This window comes from Coloeus monedula (genome assembly GCF_965178545.1).
Source record: "Coloeus monedula genome assembly, chromosome: 9".
Lineage (NCBI taxonomy): Eukaryota > Metazoa > Chordata > Aves > Passeriformes > Corvidae > Coloeus > Coloeus monedula.
In genome coordinates, this window is record NC_138789.1 from 9,373,097 (window position 1) to 9,397,337 (window position 24,241).

Sequence of the window (24,241 nt, forward strand, 5' to 3'; positions counted from 1 at the left end):
TTTACAGCAAAACTCCAAGACAGGCAGCCACAAGGCTGACACTGGTTTATGAGTGCAGAACAAACTGCACAATTCTGCTGAGAACAGTTCACTATTTAGTGGGAAGCAGGGGCAGGTTTGAGCAATCTTGTAATTATACCTCTACTTTGGAGCTTCTATTTCCTAATCCTGAAAATAGTATCATGCATGATCTATGAAAGCATCTAAATGCTTAATTTGCACAAAATCCAGAGACAATTTCACTTAGCACAAATAAAGGAGGTACCCCTCGATTCGTAAGAGGTCTTCATTGTACCAAGCAAGGCTTGCACAGGCAGAGGGTCCTGGTGTGCCCTGCCACTTCAGAAAGCAAGCGGAACCACCAGAGGGCACTCTCGTAATCTGCAATTTGAATTTTGGCTGCCTAGCTTTTTCGTTTTTAATTAAAAGGAAATCTGACTGTTTTGCAGAATGAAGAGATCTTACTTGACACAGCAAGACAAAAGACTTTTCTCCAAATTAAAGGAAGCTAATGATATCGACAATATTTTCACATTACACCACATTAGCTAAAGAAACAGAATTTACTGATCAACCAATGCTTATTTCAAAACTGTGTTTTACAGTAGCAAAACATGATTTCTATTAAAAACTAGCTCTTACTGTTTATAACATCTTTCAATTTATAATATTTTGGTCAATGAGGGTAGAAGACACCTCCAGCAACAGAGCCAGTGTTATATGTGGTTGGTGAGCATAGATGTGATCTCAAGCACATTGTCTGAATACAAATACAGGTAAATGTCCTTAATCAGATTTATGTTTCTGAAATCATTGAGGGGCTGACTGCGGATATTTTTTCTAGAAGATATTCAGTCATCTTACACAGAATATGTACATTCAGCACTGCATTATCACTGCATTATCACAGTCTCCTCTCTTATTTTTCTGGGGAAAAAAAAATGGAGTCTTCAGAATAGCCCACTCTCACCACCTTTTCCAGGTTAGGAGGGTAATCAGTTACTAGAAGTCCTTTGTAGCTAATGATTATGTCATTTATTTCACTGGCCATTGTAGGGATATTGATAAATGGGGCACTCCTGAAGGTAAGGTTATTCTGAACACATCTTCCTGCCTGACACTTGCTGTCTTTGTTGAACAGATGCCAAGCACACCTACTGCAAGCTGAATTATATATTGTATAGTCTCTAGGACATACTTCAACAAAAGTGAAAAAGCTCCATTTGCAACATGCCTTACAAAAAAAAAAAAAAAAGAAAAAAAAAGACAAAACCAAAACTCTCTTCTGTTTGAGACCACCAAGAAAAAAGTTTAGTCTAACTTGGTTTTTACTACCTTATACAAAAGTTAGACACTGTATTTGGAATCTGCAAAGTCATGGTGAGTAGTTCACTTGGTACCTTCGATATAGGAACATTAAAGCAGTGCTAACACACAGTGATTGCTAAATCTACCCTTAGAATCCACATGCCCATTTCCATTACAGAAGGAAGGTAGTAGGTGCCTAAAGGTACAGGTAGTACGTACATTTTCTTAGAGACCGTGGGACACTGCTAACTTACTAACTGCAAAGTGAACTGGTAGCTCTTGTTTGCTATTCTGCTAATCTTCCAGAGTGTTTTATTTGCCATGAAATACATTATGACTGTTGATATCCTGACATAGTCCATTTTCAATAAACTACCCTAACACCTGATATAACAGTAAAATTACAAAGATCATATTCATGAAATCAAACAAATCTTCTTGGCATTCTAACCAGGATCATAATAAACATGCTCCCTTTTTCATTATATATTAATTTGAAACAATTTTACAGAGCTCCTGCTGCATTTAGGTCCCTGTGCACCCAGAAATCTGCATTACCTGGGAGCATATAATGGAACAGAATTAAAACAGATTATGCAAAAACTGAATGCTCCATAGTCTAAGACATGTCCTGCTGTACCCCACTCATCAACAGTTAAAGGAACTCAGCAGTATCATTCACAAGATACTGCAAACAGAGTCTAAGCAATCTCATGCTTCCATTAATTTTTATTTCAAAAATTTTAGCTGGTGATTTCTTGTGCCTTCTACATTGCTAATTAAAGTAAGAGATGAAACATACCCGAGACACATTATTAGCTCTAGGCATGAAACAGTTAACAGCAGTGCACATGCCAAGGTTTTAATAAGGCTTAACAATAAAAAGCTTCAATCCTCCACTTTCACTAGATTTTGTTGTTGTGGTTTTCCCTTGCTTAGGGCAATCCATCTGTTAATGTTGACTTGCAATACAGTTAAGCTCACACATGTCTGAGGAGCCTACAACAGCGAACCTAAGCAGGAGCAAGCTCAGATGAATATTGCAGAGAGGAAGGGCTCGTCTCGGGCACGGATTCATTGTGCGCACACGGGCGCGCACACGGGCACGTACCAGTGCACTCCCCTCAGCTCCTCTCAGGAAACACTTTCAAAATGCAAATTACAGCAGGGCAAGCTGATCGCTTCCGTTTGCAATAAGGCATTTAATTATTTATCCTCTCGTTAGGTTATGACAGCTATTTTAGATGCTATAATTTTAATTTTTTTTATTTACTGCTGATTTTTTTAAAGTCTATTGCCAATCTGGAAAAGAAAAAATACAATAAAGCCACTATGACAGCAGTGATAAAGATTAGTAAATATTCATTGTTAAAAATGGCTCTGCACTATGACCAGTGCTGGTATTCTCCCTGGGCCAAACTGGCTGTGTTTTCAATAAAACCAGAGAAGTATCCTTTCCCTTGAGCCCTGTTAGGCTGAGGCTGCAGTTGGAACTGTCATCCTCACACAAAAGCAAAGGGGCTGGGTTTTACAAACGCAAAGCCTAATTGGGAGATCTTCATGGCTGTACCCTTGACATTTATTAAAGCCTCATCAACAAAACAGGAAATAACCGTACTAATTAGCAGACCCGTATACAAACTCCTGTTGGTTGGGGTAAAAGTGGATTCACTTCCTATTGTAAAGGAAACGTCCTCTCAGACCCCCAAATCCTGTTATGAACTGATTTTTAAAATGATCCTTCTCAGTAAAGCAAACTTTCATATCATACATAACTTTTCGAAGCAGATGTTTTACAGCATCTCAGGTAGCTCTCAGTATTTAACTGTTTCTAAGAAGTGGAGAAGGAAATTCTCAATGCATATATCTAAAATGACATAAAATATGACACAAAATTCTTTGTATTTACAATTTTCTAAATGTTTCAGTAGGGAAGAGATAGTAATAAAGTGCAAAGGTGCCTCTTTTTTGGAAGCAGGATGACCATTAAGAGAAATCTCCCTCTCTTGTTCATTGTTTATCTAGGTTTGGGTGAGTATTTCAGTACACCAGCATAACGACTTAATCAATATCTGGTCCTTACTTTAAATATGTATCAAATTGCCTGAACTCCACATTAGCACTATCCTTATACTGATACAGCCACTGGTGGAGATCATTTTAGAAATCTGGGTGGAGAACCTCATTTGCAGGATAAGGAACACCAGAAAAAGGATTAGACCTGACAATAACAGCACTCTGAATTTCACTTCTTTTAAACAGCAGATTCACTACTAGCTCAAACAGTCTCTCTCATATGCATGCATTGAATACAAAATATATATTTTTTATTTGGATGTAAACTTTAGAATCACCACTTATAAATAAAGAATTTATGTTATCGTATTCAAACACCAAGACCAAAAATAAAAACAAGAGTAGCAACAGCAGACTATTATTTTTCAGAAATCTTTTGGTTTATTTGCTCCTGGGGAGGAGGAAGAAGGAAGTGGCATGAGTGAGAGGTGAAGGAGTTCTTGGAGAGCAATCCCCACGTGCTCCTTCCTGCCCACTAGGTTCATGTGATGTTTGGGACAAGAGCTGGTTTTCAGCAGGGCAGTGCTGTGGGGCTCTCAGTTCCCAGCTTTGTTGGTAAATACACCCTACACAAACACGTGTATATGTCCATGTGCATACACATCCCTTAACGCACGTGTGTATGGATGCATGTAAACAAAGCCAGGCACACATCTGCACTCCTGTCCTGTTTGCAAAGCTAAAAGACAACTGGTAGAAACAGCAATGATTACAGGATTTAGCACTGTACAGCTGCACGAACACAAAACCACAGAGAAGTTCAATTGTTCTGTCTGAACACACGCCTTCAAGAGAACCCTTTAATTGTACCAAGGTGAATTATATTCCTTTGTATCCCTAGACTCCTGCACACAACAATAGGCAGCACTACCATATCAGCGAAGCAGAAAGTCTTTGTATTATTTATAACCCTACTAAAAATAACTTAATACTAATGTACAGTCTCATCATCATTTAGCAACCATCTGCATCAGTTCTATGTCGTATTTCAGAAACTTTATATTTATATTGCAATATCTAGAGAGAAAAAAAAAATGTTGTTAGAGCAACTGTGCGGAATTTATATACTTAATTCTCATATTAGGAAGATACGGGCATTAAAAATCCACATATATTAAAAACATGCAATAACAATATAATGTAAAAATAGATACCCATACATTAAAAATATGTACATATGCAAGTAAATATCTGCAGAAAAAAAAGTGTTAGAAAAACTACTTTGTTGATATTTTTGACATAAAACTGTCAAAATGAATCCAAAAACATTAAAACACTTGCCAAAGTTGAGACACTACACCTGTTACTTCAAATCTAGACTAGAAAGGATTAGAGAACAAAAGCCAAGACATTGGCACTGCATTAACTAGTTGACTTATTAATAAAATAATAAATCATAACTATCTGAGCAAGGTTAAAGGCCATGTGACTGCCAAAACAATTTATTAGAAACACTAAATTATTCTGCCTTACCATAAGAAACTAAAAAAGATAGCTTAATACAGATCTGTGAATAGATCAGAACGTATTTTTGTGAGAAGCCTTTCTCAAAACTGGAATTTAAGAATTAAATCTCAGATCCATACTTACAGATCTCCTGTTCTTTCCCCTTGCAACAGGGTTGAAATACAAATAGCATTTTTTTTCTCCATACAAGCAGTGTAGCAGTACTTCTATAAGCATAGCCTTTTAATCACACTATCCAAACACAGACAGGAAAATCATCTTGGAAACAGATTCACCAACACACTACTGTAAGCAGCAAAAAATTTTCCCTATATGTATGTGAATACAAACAGAAGTTTCAGGTGTCTTACCTGTGCCAGCCTTCGTTTTTCTGAGCTTGTTCTTTTGTCATAATGCGATGTGTAGACAGGAACAGTCTGTACTGCACCAGCACTGCAAGTTCCATACTCTTCCTCACTCTCCTATGCAACAAAACAGATTAAAAGTCCTTTATTTATAATGATTATCTGCAAACATACCCTCCATATTATGCACGCAGAATGCATTTAAAATTATCTTGCCACAATCTATTACTGTCATGAAAATACCATCTGTAGTAAGAAAATCAAATTTAGCTTTTCAAAACACTGGATTACCAACATGATCATTTAAAAGTTGAATTGCTCAAATGCTTTTGAAATTTTTCTTGAAATAGCATAATAGGTATCCAAAAAATGGTTCCTTCCCTGTACAGAAAAATCTTACATGGAAGCAAAATTCCTAATGGGAAAAGCAGCTGCAAAATGCCTAAACCATCTTTTCCGATAGTTTGTGATGTTGCTTTTGCAAAATGAAACTATTCATTCCTCTTGAAACACTGCTATTGAACTAAAACTGGACAACTGCACCTCCTGAAATACACTGTACTGCAAGACTCTCCCTTCTCAAATTCTCAGCTTGAAGCAAAGGCTTCAATTGTGATATCAAAGCAATCAACTTTATGAAAACATACATCCTCTTAATGTATCTTTGAAGACCTCTGTTGTTCTATGATAAAATATGCAAACAATAAAGAGATTATTCAGTGGATGCATAGAATGACAGATAGTTGCCAGAGGGCTCGTTATGAAAAATGTATTGTTGAACAAAGGGCTAAGCATATTTCAAAAGTCATTAAAAACACAAATCTCATGTGATTTGTAAAGTATAAGCTTCAAACTGATACAGGAAGCAGTGTAAGAAAGTAAATAAAGTGTACTACGTACCTTGTGTTTTAACTTATTCTTCACTTCTTTTATTCCTTGCCTTGCCTGGTTTTTTGCCTGGAGAAATAAAAGGACTTAAGTTGCTCAGCAAGACACTGGCTGGAGTCACAGAACATGCCTTATGATGCCATACTTATTTTGCCTTTTTTTTGAAACACCTGGTGATATAAAGAAGGGCAATAACCTTTATCACAAATTTCAAACATGCACTGTCACTGTATTTTTTATATTCATGCTTTGTCCATATATTTAAGGATTTTTTACAGTACGTGCATGCCAATGCTGTGAAAACACTAAAAATTCTCCATTATTACTAGGGACAGGCTAAGAATGGTCATATACACATCACTCCTTTATTTGAAATGCTCCTTTAGATTTGAAAGGGTATTTTAGCAATAAAGCATGTTGAAAAAACGTTCAGATTTTTAAGATGACTGCTAGAGTGTTCCAGTCTGGCAACTTGCAGGGCAACATCAATCTTAAGAGAAATGAAGTGATTTCATATGCAGATGGAGATTTTGCCCAGTGTTGCTGAACAGCACAGTGCTGCTATTTAGGGGAGAATTCTGAATGCATTAAAAGAGGCAGACAAGAATCATTGTTGCATAGAAAACAGCCAAGAATATTCTTCAATACAGAAAGGAATTAACAATATGGAATACTATGTTATGCTAAAAACAATGGGGGGGGGGGGGGGGGGAGAGAGAGAGAGAGAGAGAGAAGGGGGGAGAAGGAAAAAAAATAAAAATGGGGGTACAACACCAAAAACCCTAACAGAAAAAAAGATGTCTTTCCTACACAAATATGGGGGAAAACTACAAAAGTTTTCATGGTTGTCTTGAAAACAGGACTTTTAAAATACATTCAAGGGCATACATATCTGAAAACTATCTATTTTTCTGTGGTTTTCTGTACGTGGCAATTCAGGAAAAAAAAAAAATCATTTTCTTGAATCAAGAGGTCACAGAGTCTTTTTTGATCCTTAAATCACACATCCATAGGCTCAGTAACAGCACCATGGGGTGCCATGTACCAGATGCTAACCTGAAAGCCACTTTAAACTTTCCAGATCCTGCTCACAGCATTTGGATGAATTTCTGAGTGCTTTGTTCTAACTCTGAGGGATGGTCCCGACAACATTACTCAAAGCTCCCAACCAGTTATGTGACAATTAAGAAATGCATATTGCAGTCCTCTAGTACTAGGCTCCATAAAGGCAACAATGTAAGAAATTAAATGGGGTATAAATCTGGATACCAGGTACACACAGATCCTCAAGAATTTACTGGAGTTTCCTGGCATACACAGGAGTTCACTTTGAAGAACCTTTACTATCAAGGGCATGATTATCAAAATTGAAGGCTGGAGAAGTCCATGTAACCACAGTCTAAGACAGTGCAATTGAAGAAGAATAATTTGCAGATGAACCATTTTTTAATTATAAATGAGTCTATGAATATGAAGTATATTTATTTACCTGTTTCTCTCCATGACTGCTGTGTTTTTCAAGTGATGTAAAATTTAAAATTCTGTTTGAAAACTTTACTTAAAATACTCTAGCACAGACTGATTTACTGATCTATTCAGGACTATTTATAATGCATCCAGCTAGTGAAACATTTGGAAAAGCAAAAAGGAAGCCAAAAGTCTTTTCCCATATATTATAAAAGCAACCTTAAAATACTTCTCACTTCATTTTTTTCTATTGCTGTTTTACCATACTGCATAATACAGTATAATCTCACATGCTTCATGGGTTAGGCAGTCTTCGAAAACAAAATCTTTCAAGATGAAAAGTATAAGCATTAACCCCAGTTAAACATGAGTATTCCAATACCATCTTTAAAGGAGCAGATGATTTGCTGCACACTTTACTGAATCTTTACCACATCTCAATAGTGCAGCACTTAACTGCCAAAGTGAAATTACAGCTGTGTATCAAATACCTAAATGATATTCAAATAAGCTTCTAGTGTGTAAACCAGCACTCTGATGCTTTGAGAAAGTTTGTTTTTATGTACAAGCTACCTAGAAGAGTCTGAATCAACTACAAATCCTAGTGCTATATGAGAAAACAAATTAAGGTAAACACTTTCTACAGGCTGAAGTGCTTTTCTGCAATTTATTTATAAAATGTTGAGGTTTTTCAGCATTCAGGGAGAATGAGAGGTAGGAGGAAATTGCAGGATTTTTATGTATTATTTATTTGAAAGAGATGATCTTACAAATTTATATGCTGTTTTTACAGCCGGAGTGGCTTTGGTCATCGCTGTGTTGATCAGTGCACTGCCTTTCTGAAATACACAAAAAATATATTTCAGTAACATTGCAACACAAGGCAAACCTTAAGAAAACAGCAAGGAAAAATGAACAGTGTGCTATGAAGAAGTAACAACCTTCCCTTGAAATGGGTAAGAGCAAGCACAGCTGTGTTTCCTCCCCAACCTGCTGTCTGCAGCTACACAAGGGTTACAGTATGTCATTCCACAGCTGACACGTTTATCAAGGCACTCCAACAGAATGATGGATTTTCGGTCTTCATTCACTGTTACCATTACAAAATCAATTCAGAAGTTAAGGCTAGTTTTCATGTGTTCCTATCATATTTATTATGCAACTAAAAAATACTTTGACCTGACAGGAAGGACTATCTCATTTAATCACACAAGAATTCTCTTAATCTAAAATAATATATTTTACTAATGCTGCAGAATAACAAGGTTATACCAAGAGTCTTCTGCTAGCCAAATTGCACAAATCTGTATTAACAAAATTGCTATTTACTAGAAGTGATAAGCTTCATATCAAATTGTCACACCTAATTCAGAGTTATGGAATGTAACATGATACAGAAAGCAGTGAAATCTTTGACTATACAGACATAAAAACCTTATGCATTTTGGCACTTGTTTTGTGAATGGGAATTTTTTTTTTAAATCTTCAATAAAAAAATTCACAAAATTACTGCATATACTATAGACCTGGTATTTCTTATAGAATGTACTTACATTTTTCTCACAAATGAACAAACTTTTACATAGAAGTAAGGAAAAGGATGGAGACTTAAAAGGACAGGGTGGCCAGTATAATTACTTAACCAAGTTTATACCTTCACTGTGTGCATCCACTGCTGGTAAGATCTTGAATTCCCTGAAAGAGAAAGGTCAAATATAACACAATCAAACATACATTCAACATTTTAAATGTTGCAACCCTCTTCATTATCCGAATAAAAAATGTACTTAGAGTATTACTTATTCAATTAATCCTTTCCAGATAGACAAGGAATGTGAAGATAAGAATATGCATACACTAAGAAAGAAATCTAGGAATCTCTTATTGCTTGTTTTCTGTTTCCTTTGTAAAAGCTTATGTCTTCACCACACAGTTTTTAATTCCAATTGAGGCAGAAAGATGAATTAAAACTATGATAAGGTAACACACTCCTAGAAAGTATAAAAAGCAAAATACTAACTCAAAGGAAAGAATAATATATTAACTGCATTCAAGCATAATGATCCCTCTGGACAAACTTTCAAACACAACAATGACATGGACTGCAGAAGGTACCATCCCAAGGAAAAGGGACATGAGAAAAGTCTAAGGGTTATGGCACAACTATACATTCCTGTGCAGAAAAAATCCTTTTAAATTATTAACTGTATCTACTTCCTTTCACAGAGAAAAACCTCTAAAGGCAAGTGAGAGCTACTGACTTCTGTAGGACCACCGAGGACTGAACTGGCCACAAGGGTCCACATTAAATTCTACTTGATGAAGAAGTCAATACTACTTCCCAAAGGTGCTTCAGCTGAACAACAAAGATGAGGTCCATGATCCCTGAGAAAGCTTTAGGGTACATCAGTCACTTGAATACTCCAGTACTGTGAGCTGCTACTGACCCCATACAAGACATTCACTTTGACAAGACTGCTCCAGTTTCAGAGTTTGACCATTTTGAAAGGACCATACTGATATAACATTACAGACTTTTAACAGGAGCTCTCAAAACTCCTCGGGTGTTACAATAATCCATTAACTAAGGCCTGGATATAATTATTCCATTAGCTAATGAAAGCCAAAATACTCTCCTAGAACATTTTCATGAACTAACTGGATCATTGGAAAAGGTATTCCCAATTTCCAAAATGAGGTGAAGAAACTTGAACTGTTTAGACTCATATAAGGCACTTTCACCCATCCCACTCAATTTTTACAAGCAATTTTGAGACAGCCAGACTCTCAGGAATCATGGCACAAGTGAAAGCAATGCTTAGAGAGGAGAGACCCTCATGACGATTATGATCCCATCTCCATTAAGAACAGCAAAGAGCAACCGAAAGCAAAACCGACTCTTTTTTCACTTCTTTGATCTGGCTCCGTAGAACTTTCAGAGAAGGAAGCATGCAAATAACATGTATAAGGTGAAATTTAACCACTTCTGGGGTGTCAGGGATATTGCATGAACAATAAATACTTTCTTTAACACAACATTTCATAACTTCAGTTCCTGTCAACAATGTTCATAGATCACCTGTCTTGTAGTGTACTCAATAGTGACTCTTTCCACATCTGAGCTTTCTCTGTCACAGCCTGACTAGATTAATAGAAACAGTAAATGGGATCACAGCAAATGGCCAAGTTTAATGGTCATCTACTTATGTAGAGAGACTTCAGGGAAGGAAATCAAGGAAACTGATAAATACTCATCTACAGAGACAGCCATGCTAACACTGCATACCCTCAGCTAGAGCCGAACCTCCTGAAACTCTAGCAAAAAAAATCTCATTCCTTAAAATGAATTATCATTACAAGGGAGTTTCAAATGTTTTAATTTTTTCAGTTTTCTTTCTATTAGCACCAGTGATATTTGACCACCAGGAAAAAATTCCTGCTGTAGCAAAATTCGTGTAATTAAAAATTCATTAACATATTCTACAAGAAATCTGAGTGCTAAACCAATACATCATTATATTCTTGTATTGAAACTTACATAAAACTCTTGAGAACTAGTATGTCCATAGAATAAAATGTAAGAGAAAATAAAATTTTAATTATGAAGTGCAAACTGTAATGAAGATGTCTCACAAATTTATTTGCAGATGCAGACACAATTTTTGACCACTATTTCTTTTAAAAAAGGAGATCATAAAAAATAATGAAATTTAAGCTTTGTTCTTCAATTTTCAGTTTAATTTTCTTTCCTGGTTTAGTTAAACTTGCATATGTAGAAAAAGGCGAATTTAAAAAGAGGTTACTTAAAGAAACACTTTCCATTTGATTCAGTAGCTTTTAAATTATACTTTCCACACTAAGAATGTGTTCACCTGTCCTTTTAATGGCTTGTAGCTAACACTAACTTTCTGTGACTTTTCTGAAATCTGGGTTTCACCTGTTTTTTTCAAACCTTGGGCTTCCCAATAAAGTTGACGGGAGTTAAGTCCGCAAAGAGATCATAGTTCTACCCCATTAGCGTCACAAAATGTCACCTTCAATTGCACACATATTGTTAGCCCTGCACTTCATAACAATAATGAGACAGCAGTTATGTAAATACTGAGTATGTGCCCTAAGCAATTTGTCCACAGCCTGGCAAGATCAGCTTGTCTGACTTGAAAAGTACACAGGCAGTGCAAGCCAGCCCAGCACCGCCAGCAGAGCTGAGTCCCTCCTGAGCAGAGCCAGGTGAGACACGGTTCACAGCCTGCCAGAGCACAGCCAAGAAACAAGCTTTATCTAACTTCTGTTGCAGTTTTATTGCAGCCTCCTGACCCCTAACTGCAGTCAGCAAATGAGCTCTGAATACTGACAGCACCTATCTGAATAATGGATGCTCAAGGTCTCAAATCAGTTTACAGAGCAGCATAACTAACCCTAAAAAGGCAGGGAAGATGTAAATCTCTGTATAACTAACTACACCTTAATTAAGAAACAAAACCACAAATTATGTGCTAGATCCTAGCACAAGGCACAGAAGGCAGGAGAAGGCAGTGAAAATCTTGAACAAAAGGAATTATGCACTTTTGAGTACAAAAAATTTACTTTTTTAGGAGGTGCAGATGGCACAGCAGCACTTGATAGTTTCTCTGTGGGGGCCAAATCCTCTCCTTGATGTGTCCCATTCAAGGACAGTCTTGCAAAGGAAGCCCATCCAAAGCTGCCAGCTGCAGCTCAGTGGATTTGTTCAAATCACATAAGCTCCATCTACTGAGGAAGCTTCTACACGACTTTCAAGATTGACCATAGAATAGTATTTGTGCTGTCATGCATATTTTGAGCCCATCTTTTGATACCATCTCTTACACCTGTGCTGCTTTTGGCTGCAGTAGAGTGAGCAGCTGAGTGGTGGTGGGTTTAAAACATGACAACACCTGAAATAACAATACACCTATCCTAAATGTTTAACATGAAACCACTCCATAATACTGTAAAAATCAGCACTGGATGCAGGATGCACTCTTCCATTTGGGTTAGCTGATGTGAAAAGTGTTGTAACAATTGTCAGTGAACACAACCGAGGCAAACAACATGAGGAATAATATTTCTGTTTATGAAGAAGATAAATTTCCGTGTCCCTTCTCAGATCATATATAAAAGTGAAAAAAAACTTTCCCTTTTTTAGAGTAATACATTCACTGAAGAAAGCAGATTTCTCTTAACATTCATTCTTAAAGCACTTTGATTTTTACACTGCAGAAATAAGTAGATAAGAAAAGAAAATGAAGTGTTTATGGAAAATGTAATTATCTAGAAGTGAAGCAGCACAAATGTCAAAATGATTTTAAAAGTACAGTTTACACAGGATGCATCATATTATATAAATATGCAGTTAAAAATGTAAACACTATATTGATATCTCACCCTATACTGAAATCTAAGTATTATTTTACAGAATTAAACAAACATATCTTCATTTAATATACTGGTAGAACTAGGTACATAATAGTATGTGTCCCAGCAGTGATTTGCTGAAGGCTAAAACCTTTCCAAGAATGAGTGGAAACAATGAAACAGCAACAAGATCAATGACTTCTAAAATTTACAGGACATCATGAGGACATCATGTTGAACAGTTCCCAAAGAAGTGTCAATGAGTACACCCAAATTAATTCTGTACCTCCACAAAAGCCTCCTGCTGTGATTTCTTCTTCAAAAACATCAGAGAATCCTCTCCCTGCATTTAATTTTGATAGCCGACCATCAATAAACTGCAGGTGAAAAAAGAAGAGGGTCACACACACTTTGCTGTCTGTTCTATTCTTTACAGTGTTAGAGTTTTAAATGTGTCCATTCTAATGGAATGTGTATGTTCAAGACAATACATGTCTTAAGGATAATACACTGCTTTCAGATGGACTTTACAAGAGCAGTTGTAATTATGAGCAGCAGGAATGTTGAGTACAGACCAAGAAAACTATTTATATTTTCTGCATTTTTCTAATGGCAAGAAAAGAATTTAATTCCTTAAAAATAGTAACTCTGGATTTCTTATCATAACCATATAAAGGTCATCAAGACATTCCCTGATGTTCTGTTGTGAAATTGTGGGTCTTTTTAAGCACTAACCCTTATTTAGGTGCATCCACAGATGCATATTGCAACAGTTGTCCTTACGTAGAGGTTACAGCTGTGTGACTACACGAATTTGCAGCTACAGGTAAGTGTATATACAAAGACTGAAATGATCCAAATGTGTCAGAAAAAGTCAAAATTAGAAAACGAATGATTAAACCTCTTGGAAGGGATGATCACATTCTTTTCAAGAATTATCAGGCTTCAAGGAGTACAACAAGAACATTCTTATAGATGTAAAATTCTTTCAAGAAGCAATCCCTCCCTTTTTGTTTTGAAAAGGCTAATTCAAGTCTGACAGATAAAGTGAGAAAGCAATTTTCCAATTATACACAGTTCATCTTCTAGAAAGAATTATGAGTTATTCACTGGTACTAAACAGTACATAGGAATGAACCAGAATTAATTATTTGGCTGAATCATTTTTTACCACAGATTATCCAAACAGTGTCAGTGACAATCTGATGCTTGCCAATGAACAGACTAGTGACATGAAAAAACAATTTTCTCAGAGTACAAAAATTCCAGAAGCAAGAATAAGGTAAGCATGCAGATATTTTTCTCTTCCTTGTCTAAATTCCTTCTTTTTTTTTCATTTTACTCCAAGTTGGCCTTTTTCCAAATAGGTTGGTTCATGGTCAGACCACTGTGGGATCACTGGATTATTTCACAGTAAGAAAAAGAGATAAGAGCACCTTTAGCTACTGCTGTGAAAAAAAGCCCCAAAAACAACAACCCCCACTCTCATCCCTTCCTTTGAAGTAACACATTTTCTCTTTGGGGAAAGTTATGAATTCATGCCATACTATAAACTAGCATAAGATTTATGGACATGCTCATCATTTGGTAAAATCCTATCAACAGAAGGCTGAGACACTGACTGAATGTGAGAGGGTCACACCAACTGAGTATTTAATGTAAATACTGACAAAGAGAACTGTTAGCAAAAAGATACCAGAGACATTATTTAAAATAAATGATAAGTGTTAGTAGTGGTGGTAGTAGTAGTTACTACTTTTGAGTAATTTACTGTTAATGGTTGCACTTAAACTGCTACATGAAAAGAACAGCATGTGGAATCACACATAAAATTTATGGGTTTTCTCCTTCCATTTTTCAAACCCACACTCTTCAAACCCACAGACTGAAAAATCTGGGCCTGCTATTTCAAGAAATGTATTCACTTTGGGATCCAAAGAGCCTGTGGGTGACTCTTTCAATGAAAAACCAGCAATTCCAGTGTTACCCCTGGATTTTAAGGTGATGAAAGACATTATCCTCAGCTAATTTTGAATTCTAAAACCAAAATAGAGACCACATCCACTTCAAAATACCCAAGTAATTTTATCCATTTTTAAAACCAAAAGGTTTTTAGAAGCAAAGAAAACATCATAAATGTGATTTCCACAAAATAACAGCTCATATCTCGCAAGAAGAGAGCTCAGCTCACAAAGCTTGTAAATGAAATTTGAATTACTAACAATTTTAATGGGCTTATGATTCCTGCATTCATTACTTATTTTTCTAAGTAACACTTTCCAACATGTTAGGAACAAATCCCAATTGATGTTGCAAATTACCTTGCTGATACAACTACACTATTTACAGAGATAGTCTGGCATCAGGCTTCAGGCTAGTTCTAAGAGTGACTTCATATTTTACCTGGACACTTATCAGAACTATTTGACACATAAGATGCAATTATTAATTACTTATGTTTGCAGCTTGATATAAAGATTAGTTACCTTCCATGCTACTCTAATTAAAGGGACAGAGGAGGGATTTCATAGAACAGCACAAATAAAGCTCACTTGTCAGTTATGGCAAAAAGGGTGTATTTAAAGTACCAATTTTCTGCTTGGTCTGGGTTTAATGGGTGCCTCTAAGAACTATCTTCTGCTTAAAAGACTTTCAGAGCAGATAAGAATACAGTTTGGTCTCTTTGAATACAAACAACTTTGAAAACAGCTCATTTGTCAGTGGGAAAAACTGGAGAAGATGCAGCTGGGCTGAGGATTAACTGAAAAAGTAGGAGTGACCTTTGCAACAAAAACCAGAGGAATGAAAAAAACCTACTACCACTATTAAACCACACACACCATCAAAATTGTTACTATTTCCTAATCCTCTATTATTTCCTTCAACTGAAATAAAATTAGAGCAAGCTATAAACAAACTGTAAACTGATTCTGTTTAATTGAACACATTAAAATGTAATGGGTAAGTACAGAGCCAGCCCATTCATGGCAGTTGAAGGTCTTGCTTCAGTACTACCACTGTGACAACAGTTTAGCAACACTGCTTGTAAGCAGCTTTTTATTAAGAAAATTTCATGCTACCTTATTGCATGCAGATATGCAAAATGTAAACCACACTTCAATCTGTTACTTCTTCCCATTTCAATCCAACCAATCATAATTCAGAAGGTTTCAAATTTCTTATTGCTTATTTTATATAACCACAGTAAAATTAAAGCAGCCCAATTTTACGGTCATATTTTCACAGGACTTCTATAAAATATCATCCTTGCATAAATCTTTAGACACTATCCTTTGATTAACACTAACTTTTTTTTTAAATTAGAAGATTCTACATATAATGGATTTCCCTTATCTATCATGGTTGTGTATCTTCAAAGAAGTCCCCCATATTACTCATACACGAACTCTTGTGTATCAATCATTCCAGGCATTTTCAGCCAAATATATACTTTCATGAATCTTCTGATTTCATTCATATTTTCCTTAATTTTCATAAAAATCTAGTGATAAGTTTAACACCATTTTCATGCAACAGGGTCATCTGATGAAAAGGAAGAAGAGTTACAGAATAAAATCAAAGAACAAAATCCATTTCAAAGACTGTAATCAAACTAGAACTGAGCTGTGCCAGACATTCAACAATTTGTCCTCTATTAATTCAAATTCTGCATTAACAGATCAGCTAGAATACTGTTCAGGCCACCCCTATAGCTCAGGTTTGTGACATTTTCTGTGTGCATACTTCAAAAAGCCTAGCAAAGAAAACTGCAGTTACAGGATGAATCCAGTTTTTAAATAAAACACCAGTGAAGTCCAATTTAAGTAAGCACTCTGCTGTTTAGGCTCTTTGGGCATGAGCCAAGAGAGCTGAAAACGAAGTTCAACCATCAAGCTGGGAGATCCCTGATTTTTCTTGTGTAGCTGGGTTGCTGACAGGCTCTGAAGAGATGCTGCACTGGCTCAGCACCCTGGGGTTATTTTTTTGTTCAGTTTCACCACCACTCCTTTTAACTATAACTGCAGATATAAAAATACAACAAATCTGGGATGACTGTCCCCAAAGTACTTGTATTTAGATTTTATCCCAGAGTTTCATAAGCTGTCAGAAAGGAAAATGTATTTAAATACAGATATATTTTAAGAGAAAATCATTAAACATGGACCATTTACCCTCTCATACCTGTTTAAACAGTTGAAGATTAACAGCTGTTTCCAGGAACTGCTTAGTTGTACTGGAACGATGCTTCACAAAACTATTCTCACAGAAAGTTATAGGCTCTCCCTAAAAGATTGAAACAGAAGAAGTTAGGATGGTGAGTATACATATATATTGTAATTCAATCCAAAAATATGTCTGCACCAAATAATTTTATATTTATTCTACCAAGACATGAGAAGATTGATAAATACATTGCTGATTTAGCAGGAAATTATTGAAACACACACCTATTTCATTTTTACACAAAACAAAGACTACAAAGTGAAACACAGTTCTGAAAAAAGTTTGAACATTAACACTTAATACAACAAAATGTATTTTCCCACATGGGAAAAGTGCACAGCCTATAGTTACCAGAACCCTTGGATGATGCAAGAAGATAAACAAGCATTCATTGAAAAGTCAGAGCTTGTTGAAAAAAACTTACTGAAAACAACACTCATTGTAAAAAAAAGAGAGGTCAATGAGAGCATTTATAAACAATCCAACTCATTCCTCTGTTATTCCCAAATTTAATTTAAAATTTTCTGTCTTCTGTGTGTGCAGACCACTGGATGTTCCAGAGGAGCATCTCCCCAATTCTGTGATTCTTGTCCATACTTTGTGATAAGTACTTGAAGCTATTTGGCATAACTGGATAAGTAACAGAAAAAATACGAAATTTGTGTGGTAATCAAGGTACACAATCAGATTTCACCATAAAGCCGAGTGAGATTTCACTCTCACCCAAGTTTACAAAGCCAAAATGATCACCAGGTTAGCAACAACTACCAAAGCTATCAAAGACAGAAGACTTGGAATGCAAAAAAATGCCCCACCTAAATCCATCATTTGAAATTTTACTACCCAGAAGCTACATCTCCAGTACAGTCCCACAGCAGACTAAAAGATACCTCAGCCATTCAGAAGAGGAAAGATCAAAGGCAGCTGCTAAACTGATCTTCACAACAGATCCAACTGGCAGCCACTTTAAAGACAAATTAATTCATGGCCATGATCACCCCATCTTTGTGCTCCCAGCCCTGTTTAACTCCAATGGCAAATGGCACTTCCAGCACTTCCCCATCACTCCAGCTGACTGCAGGGAGGTGCTTCCAGAGCATCACCAAGCACTTTGTCCGTGAGACCTAGGTGAGTTTGCTGGAGCAGCTGTAAATCATTTTCAATTGTTCCTTCCACCTCACCCTTTGTTTTTAAATGGTTCAAGTGTGACCTAAGGGACTGTTGCAGTAAAGCCACTATGATGTCATTTTAAAATCTGTTCTTATACTATCAGAAACTTCCCTCTTTTTGAGTCATTCTTTTCAGACTCAATCTGACTCAGCAAAGTATTTTAGTTCAACAAGTTTTACATACTTACTTCTTTATGGAAGCTCTGATTTTAGAAAAGATCTCTCACTGGAAGAACTAGAAGCTTTACATTCACATAATCCTTGCCCTGTCCCAGGGTAGCTGGCATGCTCTGAGACACATACCCAGCTCAGTACAACACACAACACTGTGTCCACCAAATCTCCACAAGCACCCAAGTTATTCCCCCTACTCATCTCAAAATCACTGGTGAGCACTGTACATATGCAGGACATGCTGGATCTGCCAAACAGCCTGAAATGTTCGTGGTACTTTAAATAGCACTGCCTTCCTGACCCACTTTGCATGAGCTATTCTTGAGCTCCTAAAGACTCTTGTCTTAAGAAGATGACCCCAAGCTACTTAGCAAATCAACGTGCATCAAAACAAATGGAACAGTCTCTAGTGAGACATGGTGGTATAAGACATAGTGCTCCTGAGGGCAGACTCTCTTCTCAGTTCTGTTGTTCTTCCAAAAAATTTCAAGGCAGCAAATTAAAAGAGCTCCCTGTATATACATACATACACACACAAACACATCATATTTATTTAATTATTTGTTGTTGTTGTTACACAAAGAAGGCACTTCTGGAAATACAGAGGCTTTGTGGGACTGCAGCTCTGACTAGATGATGGCTCATGACATGCTAGGAAACACTACATTTAGGACTAAAGAGAGAAAATAATTTCAAAATAAACTATTTAATAAAATAAAAACTAAGGTTATGCTTCCCAGTGCCAGTCTCCCAGTTGTCTTGGGAAAGATGAAACAAGAGAGGTTATCTCCCAGCAGGAGAGAAAACAGGCATGCTTGCTCTCCCCTTTCACACCAGCCAGGGAAGAGAGAGCAGCCAGACAGTTTTCCTGATGGCACTTCTTGTGGTGGAGCCTTCTAAGAGAACACCAGGAAATGATAGTTCAACACACATTTTTAGTGCATGGCTGTGATATTTTCCCAAATACTTTCCTTTAATCACTGGATGTTTCAGATACCTACTAAGAATGCATGCACTGGTACATCTGTTCCCTTATCAGTACAGTTCAGACACAGAATAACCAAAGCTATTTCTTTGCTGAAAATTCATTTAGTTCTATAAGGAGTTCACATCCAAAAGTTGTCCATGTTATTTGAACCTGCTGACTGTGAGACTGATTTAAAATTTTGAGTAGGCTTAAAGCTCCTACCTGTTCAGCACATGAAAATGAGAGAATCTGTTGAAACCTGCAGAAATTCCACATTGAAGGTTTCTCAGGGTATCTTTGGTAACTTTAATGAAATTGCATTAAATAACATGATTAACTCCTAGCTCTTCTATTTGTTCAAGGCTCTCATCAACAAAATTGTTTTTGAATAAAACTTCTACAAAACTTCAAGCCTATTACTTAAAACACGAAGTCTTCCAAAGTGCTATTTAACAAGTAAATTATTGAATCACTATAAACAAAACTAGCTCTCGATGCTCTCATACATAAAGCTTGTAACACTCCCGTTTCTGCAAATACAGCTGACTACCTTTAGAAACTGAGTTTTGGAGGAATGCTGCACTGATATTTAACTACTCGACCATCAACTGGCCCCTGTTGTATTGATCTACAACGTACTTTCAAAACAAGTTCGATCAAAACCCAGTGGGGACCCTGTGCTGAAAAGCAGACAGCTAATACTCACACCAAACAATCTATGCCCAAACATGATATCTATCCTTCTAACAACAGTTGCTATAGAATTTTCTTACCCTTTCATAGCTTGCCACACACAGCAGGAATTTCTTACTCTAAGCTACATTCACATTTTAAGCAAGCTATTTATACAGACCTCAGCGGAACATGAAAACTGAGCTAAAGCAGTGTGATCATTTTAAAAGGAAAGAAAACCCCTAGATTAGAAGGTGTATTTGTGCTTTCTAGATCTAGTGATATTTAATTTGAACAAGAAGTAAAAACACTTTTATTGTAGAAAACACTGCCTCACTTTGGCATGAAAAGACTCACACCATCTATTAGTTCTATTACAACAATTAATATCATTTCATTTTGATATTAAAATTCCTCTTTTTAAAAATCTGTCATGACATTCAGAGGTAAAGGCCAAGGGATAACTGAGCATGCACTATGATTCTTCTCAGGAAGATACCATGTATAAACAAATCTCTCCAAAATGTGTAAATTTCTTGCAATCTGCCAAAAAACCCAAAAAAGATTCAGATATAATGGTATTTCTTACAGTCACAATTATACCCAAAACCAACTCCTACTAACACAGTATCTATATTCAGTAATGGACCACTAACAGTCCTTGAGAAAAATAAAACACTATGGTTTTCAACATGTAAAACAGAATTTTTATGAAAGTCAAATAGTAGTCATAACAGTAGTAATACACAGGGTGGTTCTGGATGAAACACCAATTTATGTCTGCCATTTCATTACTGTTTCTGTATTCTGATGTACTTTTCATATCTAACTCTTGGGGGAAAGGTAAACAAGTCAATGCCCATTTCAAGAGATACCAGTCCTTAAAAGGTTTTGTTTTGAAACTCAATTATAATCATTCATTATCCATCCATGCATCCTCAAATAATTCAGGTGGATTCTGAATTTCAATTTTTTTTCCAATATAAATTTTGTTTATTTATTTTATTTATTGTACTATTTTGATTTATTGTATATTGACTACAACATCTGTTGGACAGCTGATGTCACTGTTTGTCAATACTGGCCCAAAGCATCCAGTTAACGTTCAATTAAAGAGAGGTCTGACAGGTTGTGCCACCTCCACCATGAAGGATATCCTGGCCCTCCCGGAGGTCCTACTGCTGAGCATTGCAGAGCAAGCCATCAGCCTTTGTCCTTCATTTCTTCATTGCTGATGAGTGATGTTACAACCATCATAACTTGAAACAAAGCTATTCTGGATATTTTCTGGATTCATTTGTCTTAACATCAAGAGCTTCAAGGACTTTTTCCCCAAAAGAGGAGAAATTAATCTCTATCATGGTAAATATTTTTATATTCAATATTTTTCAACTCTTCCTTCATTCTCTTATCTACCAGTCCCTCCCCAGACACAGATTACTTTTTTAAGCATTCTTTACATCACGTATTATTTTATTAACTGGCCATATTGTACATGATTTATGAAAAACATGTACTAGTCTTTGCTTTCAGCTGCCCATGTACATGCAGGAAGAACATGTAAAGTAAAATAGTTGGGAAAAACACGGTGTCACATTCCCAACACGATGACAAAATGACACCAACACAAATTCACAACCACCATATTCGTGTCTATGTCCCACCTATGCCTGCAATCCTGAAACACGGAACATGCAGTATTATCCAGGAGAAATCCCCAAATGATGGGATACCAAAAGAAATTAGGAGCAACACAAGGTTCAAGGCCAAGTTGTGAGCACCTAAAGTAAACAATGTCTCAAAATGGATTGCAGTCCTCTATGTGAACCAGACCATATACAAAAGCATTATAATTTACCATGCCACTGATAATACTTTTTTCTGGATTATTTTTTGGTGATTTATTAAATGAAACTGAAGCAATTTTTTCAACATGCCCACCTACCATGTGTGAGGTGGATTCCTTCTGAATTAAACTAAAGCAGAGTTCCAGCTAGTCATGGGTATTCAGTATTCAACACCAGACTAAAATCAGAACCACAATGAAGGTACAAATGCACTCTGTGAATGTCAGGTCCTTAGCACTAGCTGTGCTGTTTTGCTTTACAGATCCACTCCTATTACACAATATTTGCTAATGTAATGTGTAGCATATTAAAAAGTACTCTTAACAGTTATATCAATTTGACACCTTAATTTAGTAATTATTAGATCTGAAAAAAACCTATTTCTACTTTTCTTGGAAACTTTTACTGATTAAGTGTTTTATTATCATTTAATACACACAAAAATTATTACAAACTTTCTCTATTACATGTCATATTTCCTGTCTGTATTAGAGTAGTCAGATTTTCCATATGGTCCTTTGGAGGCCCACGAACTCTCTGCAAGGCCCCTGAAGATTCCCATTTTGCCTTTCACCAATCATTTTTTTCAATAATTGCTAGACGTTTGTCCAAGACATATTGCTATACCAGGGAGAATCTGTGCTGTGCTGCAAACAAACAGTTGCACAGAACGAGTGTTCAGTGTGATGAACAGCGTTTGGAGGGGAGAGAAGTGTTGGATGAGTACAGACACTATTAAAGCTGTTCTTTACTCAAAGTGAATATTAATGACAGTTGTTTCACATTTCAAGTTAAAATCATACAGGACACACTGTTGCAAAGAAAAATAGTTCACTTAGACATGCTTTTCAACTTTCAAGCAATTGATAACTGTCCAAATACATTATTTTATTTTTCACCAGAAGCTTTGCGATCCTCAAAAGTGTACCCCAAAACATCTCAGTTCTTGATTTTGAAAATATGATAAGCTTATTTATAGCAAAAGTATTGCAAATCTATATGGAAAATTTTTTCATTTAAGTATTGCCCCTACAAAATTTTCTACACAAATACTACTTGAGCTCCTGAAAGTATGTAAATAAAGTCCATAGCAGTGCTTTAAATTACCTTATTAGACCTGGCACCACAGACTCCAAAACAAAGGGAAATATTTTTGCAATAGCAGTTATCAAGCTTTGATACTGCTGAAAAATAGGCCTACTACAGTCAAATGTGATTTGATTTTTTTCAGCTTTCCAATTCAGAGGAAAAGGCAAATGCAGAATGAGCTGAATAATCATGTGAAAATCCTCTTAATTCCTACTAATACAGAGCAAATTCAAATTTTCTTTCACAACAAAAATTCTGTGAAATACTGAATTAGTTAAGATTATGTGAACACAGCTCAAAATAACAGTTACAAGGGGTTTTTATTTATTTTTAAATATGCTTTGTCTTTGAACAAGTTGATATCAATCCAAGATATGCTAGTATTTGCCAGCAGACTTCTGCCTGCAAAGATATTCTGAAATAATGTGTCTTTAAAAAAAAATAATCAGGCCACAATGGTTTCATAAATATCTTCTCTTATATGCAATCAGTGGAGCCAAAAAAAGATAAATCTGCAAAAGAAAATAATGCAGAAAGACTTCAAAGGTCATTTTGACAAATGTTTGCCAGTTGAAATGATCCATAGTGCACTGTTTCCAATACAGTGCAAATGTAGATATCTCGGATATGCCAACAGCTAAACTGAAATAAAATGGAAATCAGTTAAAAGGAGAGCTCATTTCAAAAGAGACGCTAACCAGGATGCTAAAGAACTTGCACACTCAGTTCCACAGTTATCAAAACAAAGGACTGACTGACAATTATTTCTGGTCAGAACAGAGCTAAGGACATCAAGCAGACTGACATCCTTCTGTTTGCACATACCCAGTGTAGACTAAGACACCTTTTGACTTAACAGCTCTTCCTGCAAGCTGCCATGAGTTGGCATGGACTAGTGCCCTCACCTTTAGACTAAGGAGCAAATTAGATGCAGGTGGTGGCACTACGGAATAAAGGACAACTATCTGTTTTGTTGAAGTTATCTGCTTTACTGAAACAAGCAGTGTGTTGAAAACCAGTGATTTCTAAAACAGATGCAGCCCTTCCAATATGGAATGGAAAGGGGCTTACCATATCATAAGAGAACTGCTAAACACAGACACCTGAACTAAACCTGTACACAACACTTCATGCCTGCATGGGTTACCCTTCCGCTCAGTAACAGTGGCTCTC

At 36.3% G+C, this 24,241-nt stretch overlaps 1 protein-coding gene across 3 annotated transcripts in view; it reads right to left on the reverse strand.

Moving 5' to 3' along the window:
- DENND1B (DENN domain containing 1B) overlaps nucleotides 1-24,241 on the reverse strand; it is a 153,705-nt gene that overhangs the window by 16,796 nt on the left and 112,668 nt on the right. For all 3 annotated transcript variants that reach the window (XM_082287104.1, XM_082287103.1, XM_082287105.1), the window contains 6 exons: nucleotides 17,109-17,210; nucleotides 13,213-13,303; nucleotides 9,205-9,245; nucleotides 8,321-8,389; nucleotides 6,096-6,152; nucleotides 5,202-5,312 (listed from right to left, as the gene is read on the reverse strand). In XM_082287104.1, coding sequence (XP_082143230.1) covers nucleotides 5,202-5,312; nucleotides 6,096-6,152; nucleotides 8,321-8,389; nucleotides 9,205-9,245; nucleotides 13,213-13,303; nucleotides 17,109-17,210 — 471 coding nt within the window. The remainder of the gene's footprint in view (nucleotides 1-5,201; nucleotides 5,313-6,095; nucleotides 6,153-8,320; nucleotides 8,390-9,204; nucleotides 9,246-13,212; nucleotides 13,304-17,108; nucleotides 17,211-24,241) is intronic.